This window comes from Anabas testudineus, chromosome 7 (assembly GCF_900324465.2).
Source record: "Anabas testudineus chromosome 7, fAnaTes1.2, whole genome shotgun sequence".
Classification (NCBI taxonomy): Eukaryota; Metazoa; Chordata; class Actinopteri; order Anabantiformes; family Anabantidae; genus Anabas; species Anabas testudineus.
Window position 1 is genome coordinate 10,812,682 of NC_046616.1, and position 26,262 is coordinate 10,838,943.

Here is a 26,262-nt window from a genome sequence, read left to right on the forward strand (position 1 = left end):
AACGAAGTCATCAAAAAATATATACTTTTTTTCCTGCGCCTCTGCACGTGTGGGGGTGCAGTGAGGAGGACACATATGTGTCTGGGCAGATATATTACTATATTTCAGCAGATAATATACTATGGTAAATTTCCATACTGATAACAGCCCCCTCCCTGCCTGACCAAAACAAAAAAAAATGCTTACTGTATCTAAATAATGTATGCAATTTTAGCATTTATATATAAATTTTTTAATAAGCTGCTTGGAGCAAAGTGGCCATTAACAAAACACACAGCTGTCCAATGGGCTAAGCCCAGCAGATCAATTGCGCTTTTTTATGACATGATAAAATGCTTTTAAAGCAATTTACACAAATTTGGAAAAAATGACTTCATGGGCTTCATTTATTCATAAGGGCGTGTATTAGAAAAAAAAAAAATCTTACAAAAGCCAGACAGGAGAGATCGTCCCGGTCCTAACTGGAACAGACTTGCTGCCCTCTCCACAAGGACATAAAGTTTCATTACTGATGCACGCAGTCAAAGGCAATTTAGCAAACACAGTGTGCAAAATAAAACATCAGCATATTGCAAGTGTTCCTGCATTAGGTGGGCCTTGCGTGTTGTTTTCCAATTTTTATTCATTTTAGTGGGGGCAGAGTGTGGGGGTGATGGATTTTTTTCTCTTCCCTGTCCAGTGTCACCCTGACCCAAAGCCAAGGGGAGGTAGGGACTGTAGGGGGACGTGTGCTTTCTGGCCTACAAAACCAAACCAAACCAAACCATCGTGCCAGACAATGGGGCCTTGCACAAGACAAATGTGTACTCACATCTTCAGCTGTACAGTGATATACAGCACATGGCACCCAGACTCATTCTGTGAGAAAACAGGCCCACATATTTTTCAGTGGATCTGATCATTTAGCATCAGGCACACACACACACACATTATGCACAGGAGTATGAATGAGGGGGGCAGACAGGGCCATTTGGAGGCTAATCTTGTTTCAAAGCATCCTCTCTTCATGTGCCGACAATGTGCCTGAGCCGATCTACGAATCGCTGCTGCTGTTGCTGCTGCTGAAGGCCCTATGTTTGCAACACATGTCAACATTTGACAAAGCATTACTTTCCCCCCCAACAATATTCTCCTGCACAGGCCTCTGAAATGAGGGCGCTAACAAATTAGCTTTTTATGTTTATTTGTGTGTGGGTGTGTCAGAGGTGGTGGGGGGGGGTGGGGGGGTGGAGAGAGAGAGAGAGAGAGAGAGAGAGAGAGAGAGAGAGAGAGAACGGGAGATCTCATTCTCACCAGGCAACAGTTCTCAACACAAGAGAAAGAGGGAGAAAAAAGAAATGAGACAAAGACGGGAAGAGAGAGAAAAGGAAGAAAGGCTGAATGTTTTGGAGTCACGATTCTTCTCCTGATTGACCTAGCTGTCTCAGTTGTGCAAAACATGACCCTCCCCTCCCTCAGCCACGACAGAAACACAGGCGACTGGATAAACACTATTTTATGCAGTGACTAGATGAATCGCCAGACAGTAATTACAGTCTTCCTCTCGCCCCAACAAAACTCTACTGTACAGGCTCTTTCTTTGACACCCAACTGCAGCAGCACGTACTACAAAACTGCAGGTGTGTGACATGTTTGTCAATGCCTCTCCCAACTAGATAAATATAAATATTAGACCCTGTGACAACAGCGAAATGCTGTCTGCCGTTTTTTCTTCTCAGCGATGTGTTAATAATCTGTAGCTGAAAGAGGACTTGTTGTGAGAACGGACGATGTTATCATGTGCAGTCAAACGGTGCCGGGCACGGCTTTGTAGAGAAAGTTGGGTGATTTTTTTTTTTTTTTTTCTGCCACCCTTGCAGTTTGTGCTTTCCTCTCTTCGATGTAACAAAAATAACACCGTTGTGTCCCAAACTAAACATTCCCACACAGCGGCCGCTGGTCTGCTTGGTCTCTGACAGCGACGATAACTCCGTGCTGACGTCTGTTCAAAAGGGATCCAAAACTTGATGTGCTGACAAACTCGCTCGGCACACCAGTTAATTTGCTCATTTGGTGTCGACACATATTGAATTTTCGCAAAAGAAGAGCACTCCTACATCAGCTGGTGATGAGAGCAGTGACACACACACACACACACACACACACTATACTGATTCATTCGGTCAGGCCGTGCCCCAAACACGGTGCAGTAAACTGTGCTGTCAATGTCCGAGCTCTAAAAAGCACAATTACAGAGGACCTCGACTGAATAATTTAAAGAGTATAATTATTGACCTCTATCTGAATTCCTCTGAAAGGCACATTAAGATATAGAAAAGTGTTGGAGGTGGAAGTGGAACTGAGGAGAAGAGAAGGAGTGTGTCTCCCCAGGCCTCCCTAATGCACTCTCCTGCTCTACTCCAACTTCCTGTGGACCCCTAATGTGCCCGCTGCTGGCTAGCCTGATGAAGACTACAGTTAATGAGGCCCCTGTTTCTGAAATGAAATATCTCTGAAACCATCAACGTGCATTACTATGAAGTTGCCACCGCCTTCCAAACAACACATGCTGTACATCCACAAACACACCATCACTGTCCTAAACATAACATAACATAATCCGGCCACCTCCTGATCTTTTAGTGCCACTATGACTTCTGTTGGGCTGCAGCAGGCTGGGGAATAGTGGAAGTAGGGGGTTTGAGGGTTAACTATCCCTCAGGGGGTTATCAGTGAACAGGGCAGCCAGCGCTGCTGGTGTTCCTGGTTCTTAGTTGACAACCAGCTCTCACAGATTAGCAGTTAGTCATGAGGAATCCATGGCCCAGGACACATTAAATCCTTTTTCTCAAATTTGGCTGTATGTTCTGTGAGTGTGACTGGATTTTAATGCAGCATCACAAGTGTGTGTGTGTGTGTGTATGTATGTGTGTGTGTGTGTGTGTGTGTGTGTGTGTGTGTGTGTGTGTGTGTGTGTTTGTACTTACTACATAGTGAGAACCAGCTCGGGTTTTTAACCAACAAAGTGAGAACATTTTTGGGGAGTGAGGACATTTTAGCCGGTCCTCGCTTCTTTTGTATTAAAATTGATCCCTAAACCCACCCTCTCTTTTTTAGACAAAGTCCTCACTTCAGTCCCAAGTTGAGATTTTTATACCTGTCTGTTCACACGCTTTTGCTCTAGAGCGACCCATATCGTCAAAAACGTGATATTACACCTATTATGTAACTCTGTGCCGCTTTTGCTCTAGGGCGACCCCTATGGCCCAATGTGATATTACACCTAGTATGTAATTCTGTGCTACTAAGGTGAGCTTAGAGGTATAGCCATATATATAGCTTTTAACATGTTAATAAGCCTTGTGTATTCAAATTTAACTCACTTCTGTATCCCTAAAAGCCTGAACAGTGTCATTCTTTAAAGAGAGAAAGTGTTATTTGTTATCAAGATTTAAAAATAAAATTAATTCCAGAGGGAATTTGTTTTGTCTTGTTACAGTTGCACTCAATTCAGACAGAAAGAAAAGGAACTACAACCAGAAAGATTCACACCAACACAAATACAAAATGGCATCAATAGAAAAAAGACAAAATATACACAAAATATGTAAAGATGGATGGAAATATGTCAATAATTATAAATCTAGGTAAAATGCTAACAAATATGATAAATAAATGAATATGAATAAACAATGTGTGATATATGAATAAATATTGATTCTGATGATAGTTCACCTCCATCTTACAGAAGGGGTAGGAGTTTTACAGGAGTTCTATGGCCACAGACAAAAAGGATCTCCCGTGGCACACTTCATGTTGATCAGTTTCTGGCTGAATGTGCTCTATGTCCAGAAGCACACTGCTGTGAGTCAGAAGGATTGTCCAGGATTGAAAAGAGGTTGGACAGCATACTGCTCTCAATTACAACAAATAGAGGGTCCAGCTCCACATCTAGATTAATTATTTCAACCTGTTAGTGTCTGCCACCTACATTTTTCTGCACAGCAGACCACTATATGTTTGCTTCACATCAATTTTATTGTAATAGTAACACCCCATGTTGATGTGATAAAAGAGTGTCAACGACAATGGAAGAAAAGGTGTTCAAGGCGGAGATGAGATCAGCGATGCTGTACAGCTTTGAGACAGTGGCTCTGAAGAGAAGACAGGAGGCAGAGCTTGAGGTAGCTACTGGCACTCATGTGGTCTACATTGTATAACAAAATGGCCTTTGCCTTTGTATTTGACATGTCATTAAACTTGCTAAGCTGCAGATTCATTCATTTTGTCAAATGTAGTCATAGTGATTAACAATGTGCATCGTACATGGTTAATAAAAAAACATGGAGAGGGCGGAACTTCCAAGAAGCCCCTCTGTCTATAATACAGATCGCAAAAATCTTAATAGACAACATCATTACACATATAATTAAAATGGTGATGTCCGCCTTGGCACAACATGCTCTAGTTCTTGGCGTGGAGAGGAAAACTTCCTTTTAATGGAAGAAACCTCTCGAAAGAAAGAAAAGAGAGAGAGATTATTTGTTTAATCTGTAACTATACTAACTGTATAGTTATTGAATGTTGTATACTACTGTATATGTAGTGTGTAGTGCTTGTCTATAATTAAAGAACAGTGTTTATATTGGCCTGTACTGAGAGCCACAAACACCTGGAACCAAATTCCTTGTGTCTGTCAATATACTTACGAATAAACCTTGATTCTGCATCTGCTCATGATTAAAAGGCAACGAAATCTTTTACTTTGAAATTAATGAGTTTCCGGTGCCGTGCTTTTATTTTGTACCGCTTCCTGTTGCAGAGCTATTTACGGGCAGCTACTTGACAAAACAAATTCGCTAGCTCCAGGACACAGCTAAACGCTAGATTAACTCTGAATATGTGATATCATCATAGTATAATAGCAGAGTAGGTATCAGAACAAATCATATCGTAGGTATAAGTGTAATTGCACACAAAACTTAGAATACACATCCGCTCTCGCTGTCTCTCTTATGCGCATGCGCGCTCCGTAGACTACGGTGCACATCAGTAGCGCAGCATTGTTCCAGGTGTTGTCATAGTGTTAATTCAACATACGTCTTGTGTCAGAGTGGATGATAATAAAAATCAATTAGTGCGTTTCGCTGTGGCTGCTACAAATGTTGAGACACGGAGATGTCTGCATATTAAGATCTGGAAAGTAGTTTATATAAGTTCACCAATCATGCCTTCACCTGTAGCGCAGGTGAAGACATGATTGGGAACTGATGTAAATGCCGTCGCAGACCGTTATATATAGGACACCAGGACACAAACCTTTCTCTGTTATGGTGTAAAATATCCGAGCGCATGTAGGCGCATTTCTGTCGGCGACGGGACATTTGTAAACGGGAAATTACTAGTTATTAATCTTTTGCACTCTCGCGATCTAAAAAAGAAAAAAGCAGATGGCTTATTAATTGCAATTGTAATTTTGTCGGTACCTAACTGTGAGTTTATGTGATGACCATCAGTTGTATACTTTTTTAAATTATGTTTATTAGCGGCGAGTCAATACCTAGACCGCGTTTTCATAGTTAGATTTATGTTCATCCCCTGCCTTTGTCTTTGACAAGTCATTAAACTTGCTAAGCTGCAGATTAATTCATTTTGTCAAATGTAGTCATAGTGATTAACAATGTGCATCGTACATGGTTAATAATAAACATGGAGAGGGCGGAACTCTGCCTATAATACAGAACGCAAAGATCTTAATAGACAACATCATAACACATAAAATTAAAACGGTGATACGATGTGATTATGCTGATCAAGCTGAATTCGCTAATAGTTTTACAATTTCACATCTGTGTGTGAAAAGCGGAGGGCACCGTCAGTGTGACGTAGTGCTATGGGTGCGTTCGGCTCCTGTTTGGACAGTCCGCCGTAACTGGGCTGCATTCCATTTCAAATCGCGGCAAATCTATGTCAATTACAACGGTATCAAACACTTTCTGTAAATAGTGAATCTGTCTGCAAAGTTGCATATTTATTAGGTTTCCAGGAAGAGTAAACGCATGTCTGAAGATATATAATGAAGAATGAGTTGATCTAAATTTACCTCTGAATTTATTTATAATATCATGATATGATATGATAACATGAAATTATATTTCCCAGGATCTATTAATGAAAAAATTTAAAAAGTTTTCAACCCAAATACACCATAGTGGAGTAGTAACAAACATGTCGACAATCTGTTATTTAATTATGATATACATTTGAATTAATCTTAGTAAATCATTTAAATTCTTATAAAATCATAATAGCTTTAGCCAATCACATATTTACTATATTTGATAGTTGCCTATATTGTTGGTGCACTTCCTGGACTATTGATTTCTTCTGATATTGAAACGCTAAAAAAACATTGCCGCTGCAAGAGTGAACTGGATGAATGCTCCTAAGTATTTTGTCCAAGTGAAAGACTATTTGAATGCAATTTTTTAAGAGTGGGTCTGTAACAGTGTGTTGGCTAGAGAGAGGAGAAACAGTTGATCAACATTAAGTGCTCCACAGAGAACCACAGGAGATCCCTTTTGCGTGTGGCCATCAATCTGTACTGTTTGCTGTTCCTTTTATGTCAACTGTAACAGGAATAACATGTCATCCTGGGATTAATGATTTTTTAAAATTCAATTCAATTAAATTTTATTTGTAGAGCGCTTTTTACAATTGGCATTGTCGCAAAGCAGCTTTACACAACTAAAGAACAGTACATGAACAGTAAATGTGTAAGAATCATAAATACATACATGATTCACTGGTTTAAACAGATTTTCTTTAACCATTATTCCATTCTATGCATTTCCCATAGAAATTAAGTCAATATATTCACTATCCCTCCTCTGCACATGTCCAAACCATCTCAGTCTGGCCTCTCTGACTTTGTCGCTAACACAGGCAACGTGAGCCGTCCCTCTGATGTACTCGTTCCTTATTCTGTCTAACCTGGTCACTCCTAAGGAGAACCTCAACATCTTCATCTCTGCTACCTCCATCTCAGCCTCTTGTCTCTTTCTCACTGCTACCGTCTCTAACCCATAGAGCAGAGCTGGTCTCACCACTGTCTTGTACACCTTTCCTTTGAGTCTTGCTGACACTCTTCTGTCACACAATACTCCTGACACTTTCCTCCACCCGCTCCAACCTGCCTGCACTCGCCTCTTTACCTCTTTTCCACACTCCAATCCTGAACTACTCTGACGTACTTCTCTGCCACTCCCGACGACCTCATACAGTACCACAGCTCCTCCCTCGGCACCCTGTCATACGCCTTCTCTAAATCTACAAAGACACAATGCAGCTCCTTCTGACCATCTCTGTACTTTTCCATCAACGTTATCAAAGCAAAAATGGCATCAGTGGTGCACTTACGGGGCATGAAACCATACTGCTGCTCACAAATCTCCACCTTCTTCCTAAGCCTGGCTTCCACTACTCTTTCCCACAGCTTCATTGTGTGGCTCATCAACTTTATTCCTCTATAGTTGCTGCAGTTCTGCGTGTCACCCTTGTTCTTAAAGATCGGAACCAGAACACTTCTCCTCCATTCCTCAGGCATCTTCTCACTCTCTAGAATCCTATTGAACAAACTGGTTAGAAACTCCACTGCTGTCTCTCCTAAGCACTTCCACACCTCCACAGGTACGTCATCAGGACCACCAGCCTTTCCACTCTTCATCCTTTTCAAAGCCTTCCTAACTTCATCCTTTCCAATCTCTGCTATTTCCTGCTCCACAACATCAACATCTTCCTCTCTTCTTTCCCTGTCATTTTCCTCGTTCATCAGCTCCTCAAAATACTCCTTCCATCTTTTCTGCACACTCTCCTGGGTTGTTAGCACCTTTCCATCTCTGTCCTTAATCACCCCTACGTGTTACACATCCTTCCCATCTCTATCCCTCTGTCTAGCTAGCCTGTACAAGTCCTTCTCTCCTTCCTTTGTGTCTAACCTGTCATACAGCTCATCGTAAGCTTTCTGTTTCGCCTTTGCCACCTCTCTCTTCACTCTACACTGCACTTCCTTGTGCTCCTGTCTACTTTCCTCAGTCCTTTCTACATCCCACTCTTTTAGCCAACCTCTTCCTCTGGATGCATTCCTGTACTTCCTCATTCCACCACCAAGTGTTTTTACCTTCTTTCCTCTTTCCAGATGACACACCTAGCACCTTCCTACCTGTTTCCCTGATAACCTCTGCTGTAGTTTCCCAGTCATCTGGAAGCTCATCCTGACCACCAAGAACCTGTCTCAACTTCTGCTTGATTTCCTCGCAAGTTTCTTCATTCTTTAGCTTCCACCACTTGGTCATCTTTAATAATACAAAGACACGCAACTGTCAACAGCCTATGTCAGATGTTTTGGAGATAAAGTGAAAGGCCAGATTGAGGTGCTTTGGACATGCTCTGAGGAGAGATTGAGAACATTTGGATGCAATGTTGGAGCTGCCAGGCAGGAGGTCTAAAGAAAGACCAAAGAGGAGATATATGGATGTAGTGAGAGAGGACATGAAGTTCATTGGTGTAAAAGAAAAGAATGCAGTGTTGGAGGTGTATTATAGTAATGCCATAAGAATTAAAAAAAAGAATCATCCTATTGTTATTATTTCACCTGTAAACCATACTTTTGATCACTGCACTGCCAAATTTTTGTGCTGGGGTGTCTTTGGGTGTTTGGTCACAAACATTTCCCATCCGCTGTAATAGAGCTGGATAGGATCTGTAGTTGTTTTGTAGTTTAATTATTTTTTTTCCATTTTATTTTATGGAATAGATGGTTTGCCCTGCAGTAATGCTTTAAAACTGGAAGACTCTCTGTGAGTTTCATGATCACTGATGGACTGACATGACTGCATCACCAACCACATAGACTTCCATGTATTACACATGTACCACAGAGGACAATTCTGCCTCCCTTCCTCTTCACCTATGTAGCTAAGAAACAGGTGAAATAATAACAATAGGATGATTCTTTTTTTTAATTCTTATGGCATTACTATAATACACCTCCAACACTGCATTCTTTTCTTTTACACCAATGAACTATATGTCCTCTCTCACTACATCCATATATCTCCTCTTTGGTCTTTCTTTAGACCTTCTGCCTGGCAGCTCCAACATTGCATCCAAATGTTCTCAATCTCTCCTCAGAGCATGTCCAAAGCACCTCAATCTGGCCTTTAACTTTCAGAGCTGGATAGGATCTGTAGTTGTTTTGTAGTTTAATTATTTTTTTTTCCATTTTATTTTATGGAATAGATGGTGCAATATTAATAGTTAATTAAGAAACACATTAAGAAGTGGAGCTGTAAGAGTGGAAGTGTGAAATGTAGATGCCATAAAGTCTGTCAGTTTGGTTTGTGACTCCTGCCTGTCCCAGAACTTTCACAGAACAGCCTCTGCTACCAGGCAGAAGTTTGCCCCCCTCGCCCCACAGACTGAATGGCCCATTAGCCAATTATCCAATCAGAGCGCTCCGTGAGTTAGCAGCAAGGTGGAAAGTTCAGCTTGGAGCAGAAGTGCAGCTCTTACAGCCTGCATGAAACCTGAGACTTTGAATTCAAAAATAAGCTCTGAGGATGTTCTACACGAGATTTTCTACATACATTGGATTAGGGATGTAAATATTTTTTAAAATTCTATTTTCTATTTCTTTATGTAACATCTCGTGTAAATCTGTAGTGATAGTTAATTATCACATGCATTAAGAAGTGGAGCTGTAAGAGTGGAAGTGTGAAACGTAAATCCCTCAAAGTCTGATACTGAAGTTTGAAGTTTGGTTTGTGACTCCTGCCTGTCACAGAACCTTCACACAACAGCCCCTGTTACTAGGCAGAAGTTTGCCCCCCCCCCTCCCGTCCCCCCACAGACTGAATGGCCCATTAGCCAATTATCCAATCAGAGCGCTCCGTGAGTTAGCAGCCAGGTGCGAACTTTAACTTGGAGCAGACGAGCAGCGAGTGTGAGAGCGGAGACTGGAGACTGGAGTGATGGAGACTGGAGTGATGGAGAGATTTAAGAAAAGAACTGGAAATTTACGGACTCACCACGATAAATGTGAACGAAGATTTGAAAAAGCTCAGGTATGTACTTTTGGTTTATTGATACTAAAAACATGATGTTAAGATAAATGCTGTGCGCTTATTTGAGGCCTTATAGCGGCGTTGTGTTGTGTGATAGCAGACAAAACTGTTAATTGATTATTCTTCTGTATATATTTTTTTAAACAACGTTGAAATATTAACATTACGTCGCGGACATAACGAGAGCTAGCTTGAACGGTGACGCACGGTGAAATGCGTTGAATCAGAAAGTGAACGGTAAAACTGTCGAGGCCCGGGTGGTTTTTCATTTAAGACGAGAAAACTGAATTAAATTTATAAAAAGTAGTTATAACAGATAGTGGTGTATCAGACCGCAGTTTATTTGTTGTCACCCTCCACGGTTGGGCACGCATGTGAACCGGGGATTAATCGTCAGGTTTAGCTGCCATTACGTGACATACAGTTTTACGGCCATTGTTACCTTTAACGTCTGTTGTTGTGAAGTAGTAGTACTAGTAAATTGCGGTGAAAAGATAAAAATGGCTGTGTGGTCAGGCAGTGGTGCATTTTAACAGCAGACGACAGTGTCCGTCATGGCCTGTCATGAGATTATCCAACCTTTAATGTTACAGTCTAATGATGACAGAAGAAGGCTGGTGGACAAAGTCGTTACAGTACGTAGGCAGTAGCCATGAGGAGGCCCTGTGAGATAATAACATGCTGTACATGGCCACACAAGTAATAAGTTACAAAGTGCTTTACAAGAGAGACAAAAAAAAAAAAAAAAAAACATCACGTGTTTAATGTGGTTTAGTTCAGGGACAACTTGTAACGGCAGCATATTGCTGTCAGACGTAGACTCAGACTATTATCTGAGTTACAGTGAAATCTGCTTTATAGTAGAAAATATGAGAGTGTTTTGTTCAGATTGCTGTTGGACTGAATTAAAATGAAAGCTGAAACGACGACACAGCAATAGTCTAGATTAATAAAGCATAAGCATTATCTTTACCATAAGCTCCTACCTCCAATTCACAATTCATGTCGCAGTCTAATAGTAGTAAGCTGCAGAGAAAAACAGAATCACCTGTGACACATAGATGCAATGTGTGGGAATCAGTGTATTTTATTATTTAGCTCAGTGTATAAATAGACCTTGTAACTAAAGGTTGCTTTGTTATAATTTTTTGCAAAAAAGTTGCATGTGCTAATTAAGCTGATACATATTGTTCATTGCCAATATGTGTTCCCTTGTCATGTAACGTGTAGTGTTTGACAATGCACAATTTATAGTATCTAATGTGACACTGTAAGCCATAAAAACAGTAATTGCAAAAAAAGACAAATGAAGGGATTTCAACAGTAATTTGCTCATCCTCCCAGAGTCTGGGCAAAGCCATTAACCAGCTTTAGGTGTGGTTATCTTTAGGGCAATACCTCTATGGTTACTGGTTCATTACTAAATTATTCTTTAAAGTATAATTCTTAAAAGAAAAGTACCACTTAGAACATGATTAGAACTTATTTATGAACTAAATATAACTAAATTAAAGCTATAATGTCCACTTCTGCATAGTCACTATAAACATCATAATGCTTGGTTGCACTGATTCCTCCTGTCCTGTCATCCTGATTCTGCTGTTGTTGCCACCACTGCCTGAATGTTCCACTGTTAAAAGAGTTCATTTGGCTCAGAATCTACTCTTACAAAAGACTTCCAGCTCTTAAAATTCTTTGGGTGGAAAAAAATAACCAATTGTGCTACGTACAGTTTATTTTCTTCCTAAAATGTAATTATCTGATAGTATGATCAGAGCTGTTTGTGTAAACCTTTCTGCAAGAGTGCAAATGTATCAATATTGCTTTTTTTGCATGCTTGTTCAAAGGGTGGTGGTTACTGTCCTGTTTTAATGCATATAAAGCAAGCATGGTTATTGTCAACACAGTGTCCAAATTGTCTTCACTTAAAACGTCAGGTTTTATTTGTGTAGTTTTGAATATAAATTTGTTTTGGTTGGTAAATAATTTGATTTCTAACTTATTTTTCAAGGAGGATTTATCCAGCCAACATGAGGAAATGGAACCAGAGTTACTATCATCAAGCAACAGTGGCTCTGATGAAGATTACCACCCCTCTCAATCACCCACAGAATCCTCTGATGAAGGTGAGGTGGTCCCAGAAAGGTCGGGGTCCTCAGGCCACAGTGATATAGAAAAAGTCTTTCCCTCATCTAGTGAGCATGAGGTCATAAAGGGCCAAAGAACAAAAACGTCAAATCAGACAGCTGAGCAATCAAAAAGAAGGAAGAAAAATAACCCACAAATAACTGTGAAATCAAGCAAAAAAAAAGATGGCAGAAGAGTCTGGGACAAAGCCCACTATTGTCTATATTGTAAAGAGGCCAATCTGAAGATAGCTAGACATTTGGAAAGAAAACACAAGGATGAAACTGATGTTGCCCATGCCTTCAGTTTCCCACCTGGCTCCAAACAAAGAAAGACTCTAATAGACTCCCTTCGCAATAAGGGTGACTGGCAACATAATGTTAAGGTTTTAGAAGAAGGAGATGGTGAGATAGTGACATGGAAACAGCCGTCTAAGAAGGTTTCTGTGAAAGACTACTTACCATGCCAACATTGCTATGCAATGTTCAAGAGGACTGAACTGTGGAGACATGAGAAGTCCTGTAGGAACAGGAAAGGTGAAACCGAGAAAGGGAACAGAAGAAGGGTACAAAAAGCTTCCTCACAACTCATGCCAATGACAGAATCATCTGAAGGAATTCAAACAATCATTCATACTATGCAGCAAGATCATGTAACATCTCACATCAGAAGTGATGCAATGATATGCACATATGGAGAGTCACTATTTGCAAAAAAGGGCCGTGAACAGTCTCAACACAGGTACATTGCACAAAAGCTGAGAGAATTGGGACGATTGGTGTTGGCTGCCAAAGAAATTGACAAAAGCATGAAAAGTCTCAAAGAGATGTGTGATCCAACAAAATTTGAGCTGGTAATTAAAGCTACCAGGAAGGTGTCAAACTTCAGTGCACAAACCACTGAATATGGAAAACCATCTACTGCAGTGAAAATTGGATTTTCTCTTAAAGGGGCAACAGAAGCATGGATTGGACGTTGTTTGATGACATCAGATATTTTAGGTGAGAAGAAAGCAAAGAAGTTCAAGGAGTTGCTGGAGAATTCTTGGTCCAGTTATGTGTCAGCTAATGCTCATAGCACAATAGAACAACGGAGGTGGAACATTCAAGAGTGTGTACCTTTGACAGAGGATGTTATTACTCTGCAGAACTACTTGAGAAAAATTGAGGATGAGGCAAAAGCAGAATTAAGCAAGCATGCAAGCACAGCAGCATACAAAATGTTAAGTGAGAGTCTACTTGCCCAAATAATAGTGTTTAATTGGAGACTTATCAAAAAGCAGACACTGGCCCTGTCAATAAAGACATTTATGAGACCCTGACACCTGTGGAAAAACAACTGAGCCATAGGCTGACACGGATAGTGACACGTGGAAAGAGAGGAAGAAAAGTGCCCATTCTTCTCCTTGAGCGCACAAAGTCCTCTCTTGATTTCCTTATCAAAAAACGAAGTCAAGTTGGCGTAACTGAGGAAAATCCATTTTTATTTGCCAGGATTGGCACAGCAACCAACATTCGTGGCTGTGACTGTCTAAGGAAGTATGCTGCAGAGAGCAAAGTCAGCAACCCAGAGCTCCTTAGGTCAACAAAGTTAAGAAAGCATGTTGCTACCTTATGCCAGCTTTTGGACCTTGATAATCAAGAACTGGAGCAAGTAGCTCGTTTTATGGGACATGACATAAGAGTCCACTGTGATTATTATCGTCAAACGGACAAAACGTTTCAGGTGGCCAAGATTGGAAAACTTCTCTTTGCAATGGAGCATGGAGCTGGGTTGCTTAAAGGGAAGAGCCTGAAGACACTGGACTCTGTGGTCTTTGGTGTGTTCATTTTTAATTTTCAGTTTTTAGTGTTTTTTCTGTATCATCATATGTTTAATTAACAGATCCATCAGACTGTGTGCATTTTTGCAAGAGTAATATGTCTTCTATGTGATACATTTCTAATGCTTCCTGTTGTGCACGTCCACATATGTAAAGGACATGACAAGGGTTCACCAACAGTTGAAGAGGGAGAGACATCAGTTGCAGACAGACTGCCAGGTAAGGTACTTGGATTAAAAAACATCTTGTGAGAGAAGTAGATGAGACTCAATGTTTATAATTTTGCAAGTAGGCTAGGCATATTCAGTGAACGTTTTTCCATGCTAATGTATGCTGTTTCAACAGACGCAGAACAGCCAAGTCCATCTTCTGCCTGTCAGCAGATGACTTTATCTCACAGACAAGACAATGAAGTGTCATCATCTCCTTGTCGTACTGAAGGAGGTAAGTCCTAGAAACGTAAAGAAAATGTAAAGTAATTGGTATCAATTTTCTTAGATGTAGTTTAGCAGTTTCACTCTACTAAACTGATCTTTCACAGGAGAGCAGGGACAAACCCCCACAATACCACCTGTTGAGGGGCAGAAAAAGACAGCCAAAAGAAAGCATTGTGAAGATGTGATTTGTGAAGCTGGGGGTAAGTAAAGCAGAGGTGATTAATATTTCTGAAAACAAATTTACTTTGGGCATAGTTGTTCTATTAGAAGCTTTTTTTAAAAAGTGGTGTAATTACAATGGATTTGAAATGTCACTGCTAGGTATCCTGTAAAGCACATTTCCTTTGCTGTATCAACCTTACTCAGCATATCTGGAGTGCAGTGGCTCTCTTTTCACACTTTTTCAACATAAAGGGTTGTAGTTTTAAAAAGGTAGTGTCTCCCAAAGCACACTTAACAGCATACCAGTGGAGCCACACTAGTATCTATAGTAGTCATTTGGGTTGCTGAAAAAGTTTTAAGCTGCAAATACACTTTTACTGCTTACGAGATATTAATTTCAGGTTCTTTACTAAACCAACTAGAATCTCATCATGTGAACACAAAACCACTCTTTTCACACTTTTTTCAACATAAAGGGTTGTAGTTTTGAAAAGGTAGTGTCTCACAAAGCACACTCAACAGCATACCAGTGGAGCCACACTAGTATCTGTTTTTTTTTTTTTTCCTGCTGCAGTAATTTAACAGTACAGTTATCCTGTCAGAGAGCTAAATAACTCAGGACCAAAGTTTAAACAGTACTGTAAGATGTTGAACATTTTGTGATTTGTGTTTATCAGATGAAGAGGAAAGTCCACGGGAAACTACAAAACATGCCATTAAGAGGCAAAAAAAGATTTCAACGAAACAGAAGTATGATGCCGATGATAATGATGACGACGATTATGACGATGATGATAAAGGTGAGTCACAAGTGTTCTCAATTTCCGTATTAGTATTGTTACTGTACTAGTTATATTTTCTTCTCAGATAAAGAGGAGCATCAGTCTTCCACAAGACTCCCTCTCAAGAGGGAAAAAATGCCTGCACGCAGAAGAGTACGCAATGACATGGTAAGATGAATTCTGTCCCTCTATCCTCTGTTGTCTGTATATCTCTCTCTCTCTCTGTCGTCTGTCTCTCTCCCTCTCTCCTCTCTGTCGTCTGTATCTCTCTCTCTGTCGTCTCTATCTCTCCTCTCTGTCGTCTGTCTCTCTCCCTCTCTCCTCTGTCGTCTGTCTCTCTCCCTCTCTCCTCTGTTGTCTGTATCTCTCTCTGTCGTCTCTCTCTCTCCTCTCTGTCGTCTGTCTCTCTCCTCTCTGTCGTCTGTCTCTCTCCTCTCTGTCGTCTGTCTCTCTCCCTCTCTCTCTGTCGTCTGTCTCTCTCCCTCTCTCCTCTGTCGTCTGTCTCTCTCCCTCTCTCCTCTGTTGTCTGTATCTCTCTCTCTCCTCTCTGTCGTCTGTCTCTCTCTCCTCTCTCCTCTCTGTCGTCTGTCTCTCTCCCTCTCTGTCGTCTGTCTCTTTCTCTCTCTCCTCTCTGTCCCTCTCCTCTCTGTTGTCTGTATCTCTCTCTCCCCTCTCTCTCCCTCTCTCCTCTGTTGTCTGTCTCTCTCCCTCTCTCCACTGTCGTCTGTCTCTCTCCCTCTCTCCACTGTTGTCTGTCTCTCTCCCTCTCTCCACTGTCGTCTGTCTCTCTCCCTCTCTCCACTGTCGTCTGTCTCTCTCCCTCTCTCCACTGTCGTCTGTCTCTCTCCCTCTCTCCACTGTCGTCTGTCTCTCTCCCTCTCTCCACTGTTGTCTGTATCTCTCTCTCTCCTCTCTGTCGTCTGTCTCTCTCCCTCTCTCCTCTGTTGTCTGTCTCTCTCCCTCTCTCCACTGTCGTCTGTCTCTCTCCCTCTCCACTGTTGTCTGTATCTCTCTCTCCTCTCTGTCGTCTGTCTCTCTCTCTCTCTGTCGTCTGTCCCTCTCTCCTCTGTGTCGTCTGTCTCTCTCTCCTCTCTGTTGTCTGTCTCTCTCTCCTCTCTGTCGTCTGTCTCTCTCCCTCTCTGTCCCTCTCCTCTCTGTCGTCTGTCTCTCTCTCTCTCTCTGTCGTCTGTATCTGTATCTCTCTCTCCTCTCTGTCGTCTGTATCTCTCTCTCTCTCTGTGTCGTCTGTATCTCTCTCTCTCCTCTCTGTCGTCTGTATCTCTCCTCTCTGTCGTCTGTCTCTCTCCCTCTCTCCTGTTGTCTGTCTCTCTCCTCTCTGTCGTCTGTCTCTCTCTCTCTCTGTCGTCTGTCTCTCTCTCTCTCTCTCCTCTCTGTCGTCTGTATCTCTCTCTCTCCTCTCTCTCCCTCTCTCTCTCCGTTGTCTGTCTCTCTCCTCTCTGTCGTCTGTCTCTCTCCCTCTCTCCACTGTTGTCTGTATCTCTCTCTCTCCTCTCTGTCGTCTGTATCTCTCTCTCTCCTCTCTCTCCCTCTCTCTCTCCGTTGTCTGTCTCTCTCTCTCTCCGTTGTCTGTCTCTCTCCCTCTCTCCTCTCTGTCGTCTGTCTCTCTCCCTCTCTCCTCTGTTGTCTGTATCTCTCTCTCTCCTCTCTGTCGTCTGTCTCTCTCTCTCTCCGTTGTCTGTCTCTCTCCCTCTCTCCTCTCTGTCGTCTGTCTCTCTCCCTCTCTCCTCTCTGTCGTCTGTCTCTCTCCCTCTCTCCTCTGTTGTCTGTATCTCTCCCTCTCCTCTCTGTCGTCTGTCTCTTTCTCTCTCCCCTCTCTGTCCCTCTCCTCTCTGTTGTCTGTATCTCTCTCTCCTCTCTGTCGTCTGTCTCTCTCCTCTCTGTCGTCTGTCTCTCTCCCTCTCTCCTCTGTTGTCTGTATCTCTCCCTCTCCTCTCTGTCGTCTGTCTCTTTCTCTCTCCCCTCTCTGTCCCTCTCCTCTCTGTTGTCTGTATCTCTCTCTCCTCTCTGTCGTCTGTCTCTCTCCTCTCTGTCGTCTGTCTCTCTCTCTCTCCGTTGTCTGTCTCTCTCCTCTCTGTCCCTCTCCTCTCTGTCGTCTGTCTCTCTCCCTCTCTCCTCTGTGTCATCTGTCTCTCTCCCTCTCTGTCCCTCTCCTCTCTGTCGTCTGTCTCTCTCCCTCTCTCCTCTGTGTCATCTGTCTCTCTCCCTCTCTGTCCCTCTCCTCTCTGTCGTCTGTCTCTCTCCCTCTCTCCTCTGTGTCATCTGTCTCTCTCCCTCTCTGTCCCTCTCCTCTCTGTCGTCTGTCTCTCTCCCTCTATCCTCTGTGTCATCTGTCTCTCTCCCTCTCTGTCCCTCTCCTCTCTGTCGTCTGTCTCTCTCCCTCTCTCCTCTGTTGTCTGTCTCTCTCCCTCTCTGTCCCTCTCCTCTCTGTCGTCTGTCTCTTTCTCTCTCTCCTCTCTGTCCCTCTCCTCTCTGTTGTCTGTATCTCTCTCTCTCTCTGTCGTCTGTATCTCTCCCTCTCTTCTCTTCTAACCCTAACCCTAACCCTAAAACTAATGATTTCAAGTTTCTAAAGGGAGGAATTGAGAGATGATAGGATGACCTGACCATAGCGGTAAACTCCTACTACTACTATAACTCTTACACTTATCACATTCATGTTAGGAATTATAATCAACATTTAAATAAGGACCATTTAGCTAAAAAGTATGGGACTATCACTAAAGACGCAGACCACAGCCTCTGGTTTTCTCCTGAGGTGGTCACATTTTAGCTTTAGGGACAACAGCTTGTTCCGATCAGTGATGACAGCTTCACCTCAGCTCTTTAGCAGGACACTCTGCAACTTTGCATCTAACTTGGTTTGTTTTTTGGTTCATAGGATCCAAAATGAAAGGAAAAAGACCCTGGAGTGAGGAGGAAAGGACTGCAGTCCAAAGAAGCATGGCGAAATTTGTGGCGTTGAGGAGGGTGCCAGCCAAAGAAGACTGCCTTCTCTGTATTGGGAAAGAATCTCCAGTCCTGAGCACCAGGACTTGGAAAGACGTGAAGTACTATGTGTACAATGAAATCATCAAAATCAAAAGGAAGCTGTCATTTTAAATTTCTTAGCAGCAAATGGGTAAATACGTTGTTACTTGGTGTTAAATATTTCCTATTGGTTTCTTTGTTTACTATTGTTTGTTTATTGTAATTCAATATGTACTTATAATGAAGTACACTTCTGCACTTGGCTTGAAGAGTTTTAAGTGGATCCAGTTGCACAAAAATCTGTCTTGGTGCTAAGGACTATACTGCATATTTAGAAGTTTGCACTTCTGATGTTACTTCTGAAGTTATCAGGAATAAAAAACATTGTAATGATGATTACAATTCGTTGTAACATGTTACATTTGTAATAGTTTATCACTGTGAATGCTGTTGAGCATTCACAGTATTGTTTTCCTAATCTTTATTATATATTATATATTATTATTATTCTTCCGTACACTTTTTGGACTCTAACTACTCCTTCATACTTTGAGCTACAGAAACCGTTCAGGTATCAAAATGTTCAGCTTTTTAAGGAGAAGTGTGCTTCCATTCAGAATTTTTATAACTTTTATACTTTTTAAAATATTTAACTTTTAATAACTATTTTTTATAATGGATTCCTATGGGAGAGTCTCTTCAGCAACTCTTCAACTTCCTCTTCTTTCAGCTTTAACTACTTCAGCATACTTTCAGCTACAGAAATCATTCAGGTATCAAAATGTTCAGCTATTTCTGCTCTTTTAATCTTCCATTCAGTTTTTTAATATCTTTTATAGTTTTTCCATAATTACAGTTTTTGTGACTTGATGTTTTTGTCTGATTTTGGACTTTATAATGGGAGTGGATGATGGAACGTTGGTGCAGCTAGAGTGGATGACGTCACAGCTTAGAGTGGAGAGGCCGATTTTTCAAAACCGAAATCTTTCTCAATAAACTGTCAGCACGGCCGCAATTTTCACTCTTTCTGAATAATTTCTTCACAGAAACGTAGGTAAACTTGTCCTGATTCTAATAAACTATTTATCTCAGCTCTGAGACAAATCGTTTTTTGTCTGTGAGCCTCAGAGTGACGGGAGTCCCCCTCCGCTCTCCCATTAGCGCCAATGTTAAATTCGGTCTGAGACTGTGTCCGACAAGCTGAAGGATCCACTTGGATCTCTCGCTCCTGTGACCACAATTTTCAGTCCTCAAACATAAAATTCACACTAGCGGTTCATTAAAGTCTTGGCTCTCACGTGGTTCACTTTTTATGACGATACCTATCGTAGTTTTACTGAAAAAAGCCTGTTTGTAAGGGCTCCAAATCAGTTTTCACGAGTGAAAATCTTGGCAGTTGAAGTTTCCCGCCTCTCCCCTACAGTCTCCGTGGCAACGGCTGTGTCGGGTCACGTGATCAAGGCTTGTGTGTAGTTAGCCTGTTTATGCTAGCGTCTCTTTGCTAACCTGCTTCAGTTTCTTCTACTTTCAGCTCTGTTTAACTAAACATTTAACTTTAACTGTTATATTTTGCTGTTTAAACAAATTCACCTATGTTTTATTAACTTTAGCAAATTTATTTCAGCTTTTTTAACTAAACATTTAACTTTACCTTTAACTATTTAAACAAATTCACCTATGTTTTATTAACTTCAGCAAATCGTTTTCAGCTTTTTTTAAGTTAACATTCAGCTGTTTTATCTTCTTCTTCATATGTTTATCTCTGTTAAAACACTTCCTGTTTCTCTTCATCAACTTTCAGCAGTTCTTCATGAATCGATTCAGCGTTTCAGCATTCACAGTGCATTTTCTTCAGGAAATGCTTTATCTAGTTTTATAATACACATTCACACACATACATATATGTACATACACAAACACAAATTTGTATAGACCATTCTCACAGCCGTAACAGTATACTGACCGTACAGTTTAACTCAGGAGCCCCGCCCGGTCCTCAAACAGATGGTTAGAAACTTTTTTTGTAAAACATGGTGATCAGAGTTATCTAATGGGGTGTGTTGGTTAAGATTGCCATCTAGTGCCTAGAAATGTTATTTTGGGGTTAACAGGAGTAGTAGAAATGCCGGTTCTCACTTTGTCGGCCTTTCCACTCAGTCCTCACTTTGCAGCATGTACAGGACTGTGTGTGTGTGTGTGTGTGTGTGTGTGTGTGTGTGTGCGTGTGCGTGTGTGTGCATTGGTGGGTCGTGCAGAGCTGGCAGCAGGATAGGGGGAGGATACAGGGAGATGAGGCCTTTTTAATTAAAAGAAAATATTTGTGTTTGCATACTATATCTGTTGGAACCTGGGACAATTCAGGGAATTCTGGTTGTTTAATGGTTCACTCTTTACAGTGATTTGGGGCATTTCAGAGCTTCTTTGCATACATGCATTTTTAAAATTTCAATTAGGCTATACATTATTTAAATAAGACACCCAAATCATATGTTTTAGGAGTTTACCAACACCCAAGAAAAACAGAAGACTTTTTTTTTCTGAGGTAACATCTTATTTTGCCTTTAGGAATATTTCAAAGAAGAAATTTTATTAGGATTTATTTTATTATTATATATATTCTCAACAGTCATGTGCTGCTGTCTCTGCAGTATTTCAAACAGGAAGGATAGAGGGCACTGAAATAATTAGTCAACTTCTGCAACATCCTGAATGCCAAGGACAGGTGGATTAAAGTATTAAAACAATCGCATTTCAGTCTTGAAATAGTCCTGTGCACGACTCAGCACCATGCGAATCCGTTCAAGTTCAGTTGCCAGCTCCATAACGCCACATGAGAGGGATAGAAAAAAAAAAAAAGAAAGCCCAATCCCATTAGCTACGTATATGCATCTCAGCAGACCTGCTGGAAACGTGAGTGAATCTCAGTGATGATTATCCCCCAAAGCTCTCAAATGATAATACATTATCGAACATTACAGAGGATTTCTGTGAAATCACACAGCCAGTGAGCACTAATTTGGGTTTCCCCATTTGTGTTCGAATGCGGTGCTTTCCAAATGAAATAGAAGAGACTGCTGCAATCAGTCGCCTCTGAACCCAAGGAGACGCTTAACTGCTGTCCTCCAATTAGACGCTCGAGAACAGAGCTCCCTACATTAGGAGAAGGAAATTATTTAAGACAAAGGTCGCGACACAAGTTCACATTTGATTCTATTTACAGAAAAAAAAAATTAATAAGAAATCAAAGTGCCTTACTGTGCTGGTTCACTTAAACATTTGAGAGTGGGCGCTTCAGTTTAATCAGAGGTTTTTAACACAGCTTTATGCTTTGACAATCAGAGACCATAGGAATAAAAGAGTAACGATCATGTTAACATGCTTGTTCTTTTACAAACTATAAGGGTTAATGATACTTACTTTAAATTATTCTAAAATTGTGAGCTCATCACTAATGTGCGATTTCATCTTATCAGAGACCAAACCACTTTCTTCAGCAATAGATTTACTCTACATATGTATACGCATCGATAGGTGAGCTCTCTGCTCTGAAGCTGCAGTGCAGCGCTTTTAGTTTTAATTTGTATGTGTATATATAGTACACAAGTTACACAAGCAATGAAAACCCCCTCTTTTCTTACAATTGACAATAATTAAGGTGAGCTCTTTGATGAAATCTAAGCCTCTTAGCCCACCTCCTGCCATCTGTGGCTCCAATATTAGAGCTCAGGGAGGTTCACTTTTTCGCCTTCTCCAAAGAACAGAGAGGAAATAAGTGTTGTATATACTACGAGTCAAAGTACCACGGTCAACCTGCTTTCACAGCTGTGTCATGGAGGTGGAGTGAACCGTCTGTGACAGAAAACAAACAGGAAGCTGAGAGAAGAGAGGAGAGAGGGAGAGAGAGAGAGAATGTGAGAGATACAGAGAGAGAGAGAGAGAAACCTGTGCCCTTCAGTCTCCCCCAGTAAAGACGCTCTTAACCACGTCTGACAGCTGACAGCTCCTTGGCAATTGGGGTCAGTTAAAGGAAAAGTAGCTCAAGTTTTGTTGGGGCTTTGGCTTCAGAGATGTTCAGGAGCCACTGCCCACCACAGCATCAAAGGGGATTATAGGGACAGGGCCATCTGTTGCCAGAATAAGCGTGAGCCCTTTTATGTCTCTGCCTGTACGTGTGTGTGTGTGTGTGTGTGTTTGAGATTGTGTATGTGTTTGTTGCAGGAAGAAAGACACTAAATCTCTCACGTCTTTGTACAGTACTTTTAACTTAAAGGGCAGCAGAGGTGTGGGGTGCAGCCCGCTCTACAGTAGCCAACTGGTTCGAGTCGGGCGCGGGGTTTCACTATGACACCGTGGAAACCCTCACAGGGTTCAACACACACACCAATTTGAATATGACGCTGAAACTCACGAGTCTATGAAAACAGTGCCGGTGTTAGGATTCAGGGCAGGTTCGACACAATACCGAGTGAAAACACAGGGATTGTAAGGGTGTCGAGCGCTGGCTTGTGAATGGTCGGTCTTTTGTCATCCAGGCAAAACACAGAACTTGTTTTTGTTGTGGGTTTATTGGAACACAGTGCTAACCTTGTTCCCCCTTCACCTCTCTAATTTGTTTTGGGTCCTGTTCATGGCCTCCGCTTGGGAATGTTTTCTCCTCAATAGTCTGCTACCTTTTAGCTGAGCCGCCCAGCGCTTGACCTACTGCCGACACTTATTTTCAGCACTCTAATTGTCGTTTAATCACATATCAACCTGTCACTTAAAGACCCCCTCTTTTTTTCCGGAGAGAACATTTGCATATGTTGTAAAACTAATTCCTATCAAAAGCTCCAGTGGCTGTGAAAACGTGTGTTGTCTCTCTTTTTTTACTTTCATACAAGTGTAGACGCAGTTAAGCACAAGAGAGCCCCCCCCCCCCCATCCCTTCGCCCCAGTCTACTGTATCTCACCTTATGAGACAAAAACACACATAGGCAGACGCCCTACCTGATATTCTCGATTCAGGTGGTTTTATCACATTTATTAACAGTGTGTGGTGACACGTAACGTGTTAGAATTGGGACAGTGATAAGAGTGATTCAGAGTGCATGTACTTGTGAGAGCCAAAGTGAAGGTGACAGAGGATGTATAGTGTTATAAAGGAAACAATTAGAGATAATAATGTATCACTCGCCCAAATGTTACATTCATTTGTTCACACTTAGATAAAGTTACTGCAAAATGGGTTGTGCCGGGTTCGCCGGGTAGACAACGCATTTACATTATCACCCTTATACATCGAGGAGCCATGTTTCCATTTGAGTGGTGTCGGCAGAGTGGAGGGGAGAATGAGAATCATGTTTTTCAGGCCAAAGGAATTCCAGTCCTCAAGAGATTTCCCCCTCTAATTACAGAGTGGGGGAATGAAAGCTCTTTGTTCCACCTTTTATTACATTAATTGATAAAACGGAGCTCGGGTGGAGCTGTATTATTGGGGGGGTGGGGGTGGTGGGGGATAGCGCTGGGGTGAAATGAGGAGGATCCTTTGGGCAGATGAAGGTGGGTGAGAGGCTTTTGGAGATGAGGTCCTATTTTCAGAGGACTCCTAATCCCGTTAGGGGCCCCGATGGTGGCACAGCCCCGGCGCTGTGCTTTCCCAGAGGCCCCGGCGGCTACAGAGTCGAGGAGGGGAGTGGTGGCAGCAGGGGCAGACGATGGTGGGTGAGAGTCCCGGCAGCATTGTCTGGGCCAAAGCCTTAATTAACTGTCTCTTCAGGGGGTATTGAGGGCCACACTGAGGCCCTATGTCACAAACACCAGCAAGCACTTAGAAGCATTAAGAGGAAGTGGCATCTCACCCACTGTGGAATCGTGGGAACCCTGTGGACTTTTAATATGGACCACATACAGCTCTAAGCCATATAGATGTCGCAGGACATTAGCAGGACAATTTTATGACTGGTTATTAGTTTAGCACAAAGTGCACAGGTGCCTGATATTTTTTATTACAATCATGTGATTATTATCTTACAATGAAACACTAAGGGGAAAATATCCTGAAATCAGCATTTGCTTTAAATATTGTTCTCTCCTAAGAACTAAAAGAACAATGAGTTCAATTTCTACTTGTGCAGGAATGGCCAATCTTATTTGTCAGTGCTTAAGTAGCTGTAACAGGCTTTGTCATGGCTGTAATCTGCTTCTGCTCATTTAGGCTACCTGCAGACAGCAGAAGCTGAGAAGTGCTGGTGCAGTGGCCAAACAGAGTCTGAATATGTTACAGAGGCAATTAAGCATGTTGGTGTGTGTGCATGCACACAACGGTGTCAGAGGTGCTAAGCCGGGCCAAACATGCCTCATTGAAATGTCCATCTTAAATCCAACCAAGTTCCTCATCTCCCCCGCCCTCCGACAACCAAGATGCTTCAAGACTGTCAAAAGCATTTTCCACAAAGCTGAGGAGAGGACAAGGGGAAAAAAAAGGACCTGCCACTGTCACATGCATACTTGCGCGTGCACGCACACTTGCGAGGCTGTCAGGTAAATTAGATCTGAAAGCTGACAATTTCTGACCATATTTCCTTGATTATTTCGAACAAATGCACACCAGCCGCTCTAAGGAGATTAAAGTGACATAAAAGTCCCGAGTGGGAGGAGGGAGGGCAGAGAATCCAGGTCACCCCCATTTGTCCCCCTGCCTGACAGCAGCTATATCGCTATCCAATCCAATAAAAGTCCCCCCTCCCTCCTTTTGCTTTAATTAATTTTACAGCTAGCTTGCTTAATTACTTTCAATCAAAATCCTCTTGCCATCACAAAATTAGAAATGGTTCAACTCCATTAGTCTAAATTCTTCATTTACATACACAAAGACTGTCAGCTCTTGCTAAGCAAACGGCCTCCTGCTTGATGAGATTGTTTTTTTCCACACACTCTATCACTCTCTCACTTACACACATGCATGCGACTGTGGTGTTAATTTTTTTGAAAGGAGAAAAGTAGCATAAAATTATTTGATCCCCTTACTTAAGACATTCTCTGCTTAATCAGGGTTCAGGTAAGCCGTGGTGCACATCATCCAAGGTAATGGAGAGTTGAGTGTGTGTCTACTGTCAAACTGTTGAAATTGATTAGATCTGTCGAGAGAAAACTGCTCAACCTTATACAATGCAGTGCAAAATATACACTGTATATGAGGGATAAGCAGAATTAGAAAGGCATTAGCTAAGATCATGTACATGAGGCTAACTAGTTCTTGCTCAGGATTAGCTATTATTTCCAAAGCAATACAAGCCGCAGATTACCCAGAGAAACATAGTGCCCTATAAATCTGACTCCGTTGTGGCAGGGTGTTACTAGTCCTGACTAGACTGTGGAAACTAGCAGCACAGCATCGCCGATCACTTGCTCTGAGCAAAGCAACGGGATTTTTCAGAGGGGTGAGGGCCCACGGCCTCCCGCCCGATCACTTCAACTTGGCACACAGGCATCCTCTCCATCACACACACTGCCTCAGGCCTGCACATCATCAAGAATTAAGGACATGCAGATAGGGTTTGTGCACTGACCAAAGTGAAAACCCAGGCGCACAAGTACTTCGCCACATGTGCGTGCACATACACGCGCACACACATAAACTTCACACATACACTGGTGCCATAATTAGGTCCCGAGACGAGGGCATTACACTGGTATAATGCACTCACTGCTGCAGCAAAGTACCACAAAAACTACTGACACTAAACCTACATGTTCGTCAGTGACATTTTCCTATTGCTTTTATTTTCCTACTTGCATGCTACTCAGCAGGCCTAGCTCAAAACCACACAACACAACAGCCTTTGATCTGCTGTATTGCGATG

The 26,262-nt window shown here is 41.9% G+C and overlaps 2 protein-coding genes across 3 annotated transcripts in view; one reads left to right on the top strand and one right to left on the bottom strand.

Annotated features, from left to right (window-relative positions):
• casz1 (castor zinc finger 1) overlaps nucleotides 1-26,262 on the bottom strand; it is a 118,797-nt gene that overhangs the window by 51,217 nt on the left and 41,318 nt on the right. The window lies entirely within an intron of this gene.
• Nucleotides 9,178-14,472, top strand: LOC113167589. 2 transcript variants are annotated; one of them, XM_026368350.1, is made up of 4 exons: nucleotides 9,178-10,103; nucleotides 12,115-14,049; nucleotides 14,209-14,271; nucleotides 14,398-14,472. In XM_026368350.1, the coding sequence occupies exons 1-2, from the start codon at nucleotides 10,011-10,013 to the stop codon at nucleotides 13,549-13,551; spliced, it is 1,530 nt and encodes a 509-aa protein (XP_026224135.1). In that variant the 5' UTR covers nucleotides 9,178-10,010; the 3' UTR covers nucleotides 13,552-14,049; nucleotides 14,209-14,271; nucleotides 14,398-14,472. The 2 variants fall into 2 exon arrangements, with proteins under 2 accessions (XP_026224135.1, XP_026224134.1); XM_026368349.1 differs by lacking the exon at nucleotides 9,178-10,103 and having other exon boundaries at nucleotides 10,682-14,049.

Coding starts and splice junctions, on each gene's coding strand:
- LOC113167589 (XM_026368349.1), top strand. CDS start 11,992: ATGGTTATTGTCAACACAGTGTCCAAATTGTCTTCACTTAAAACGTCA.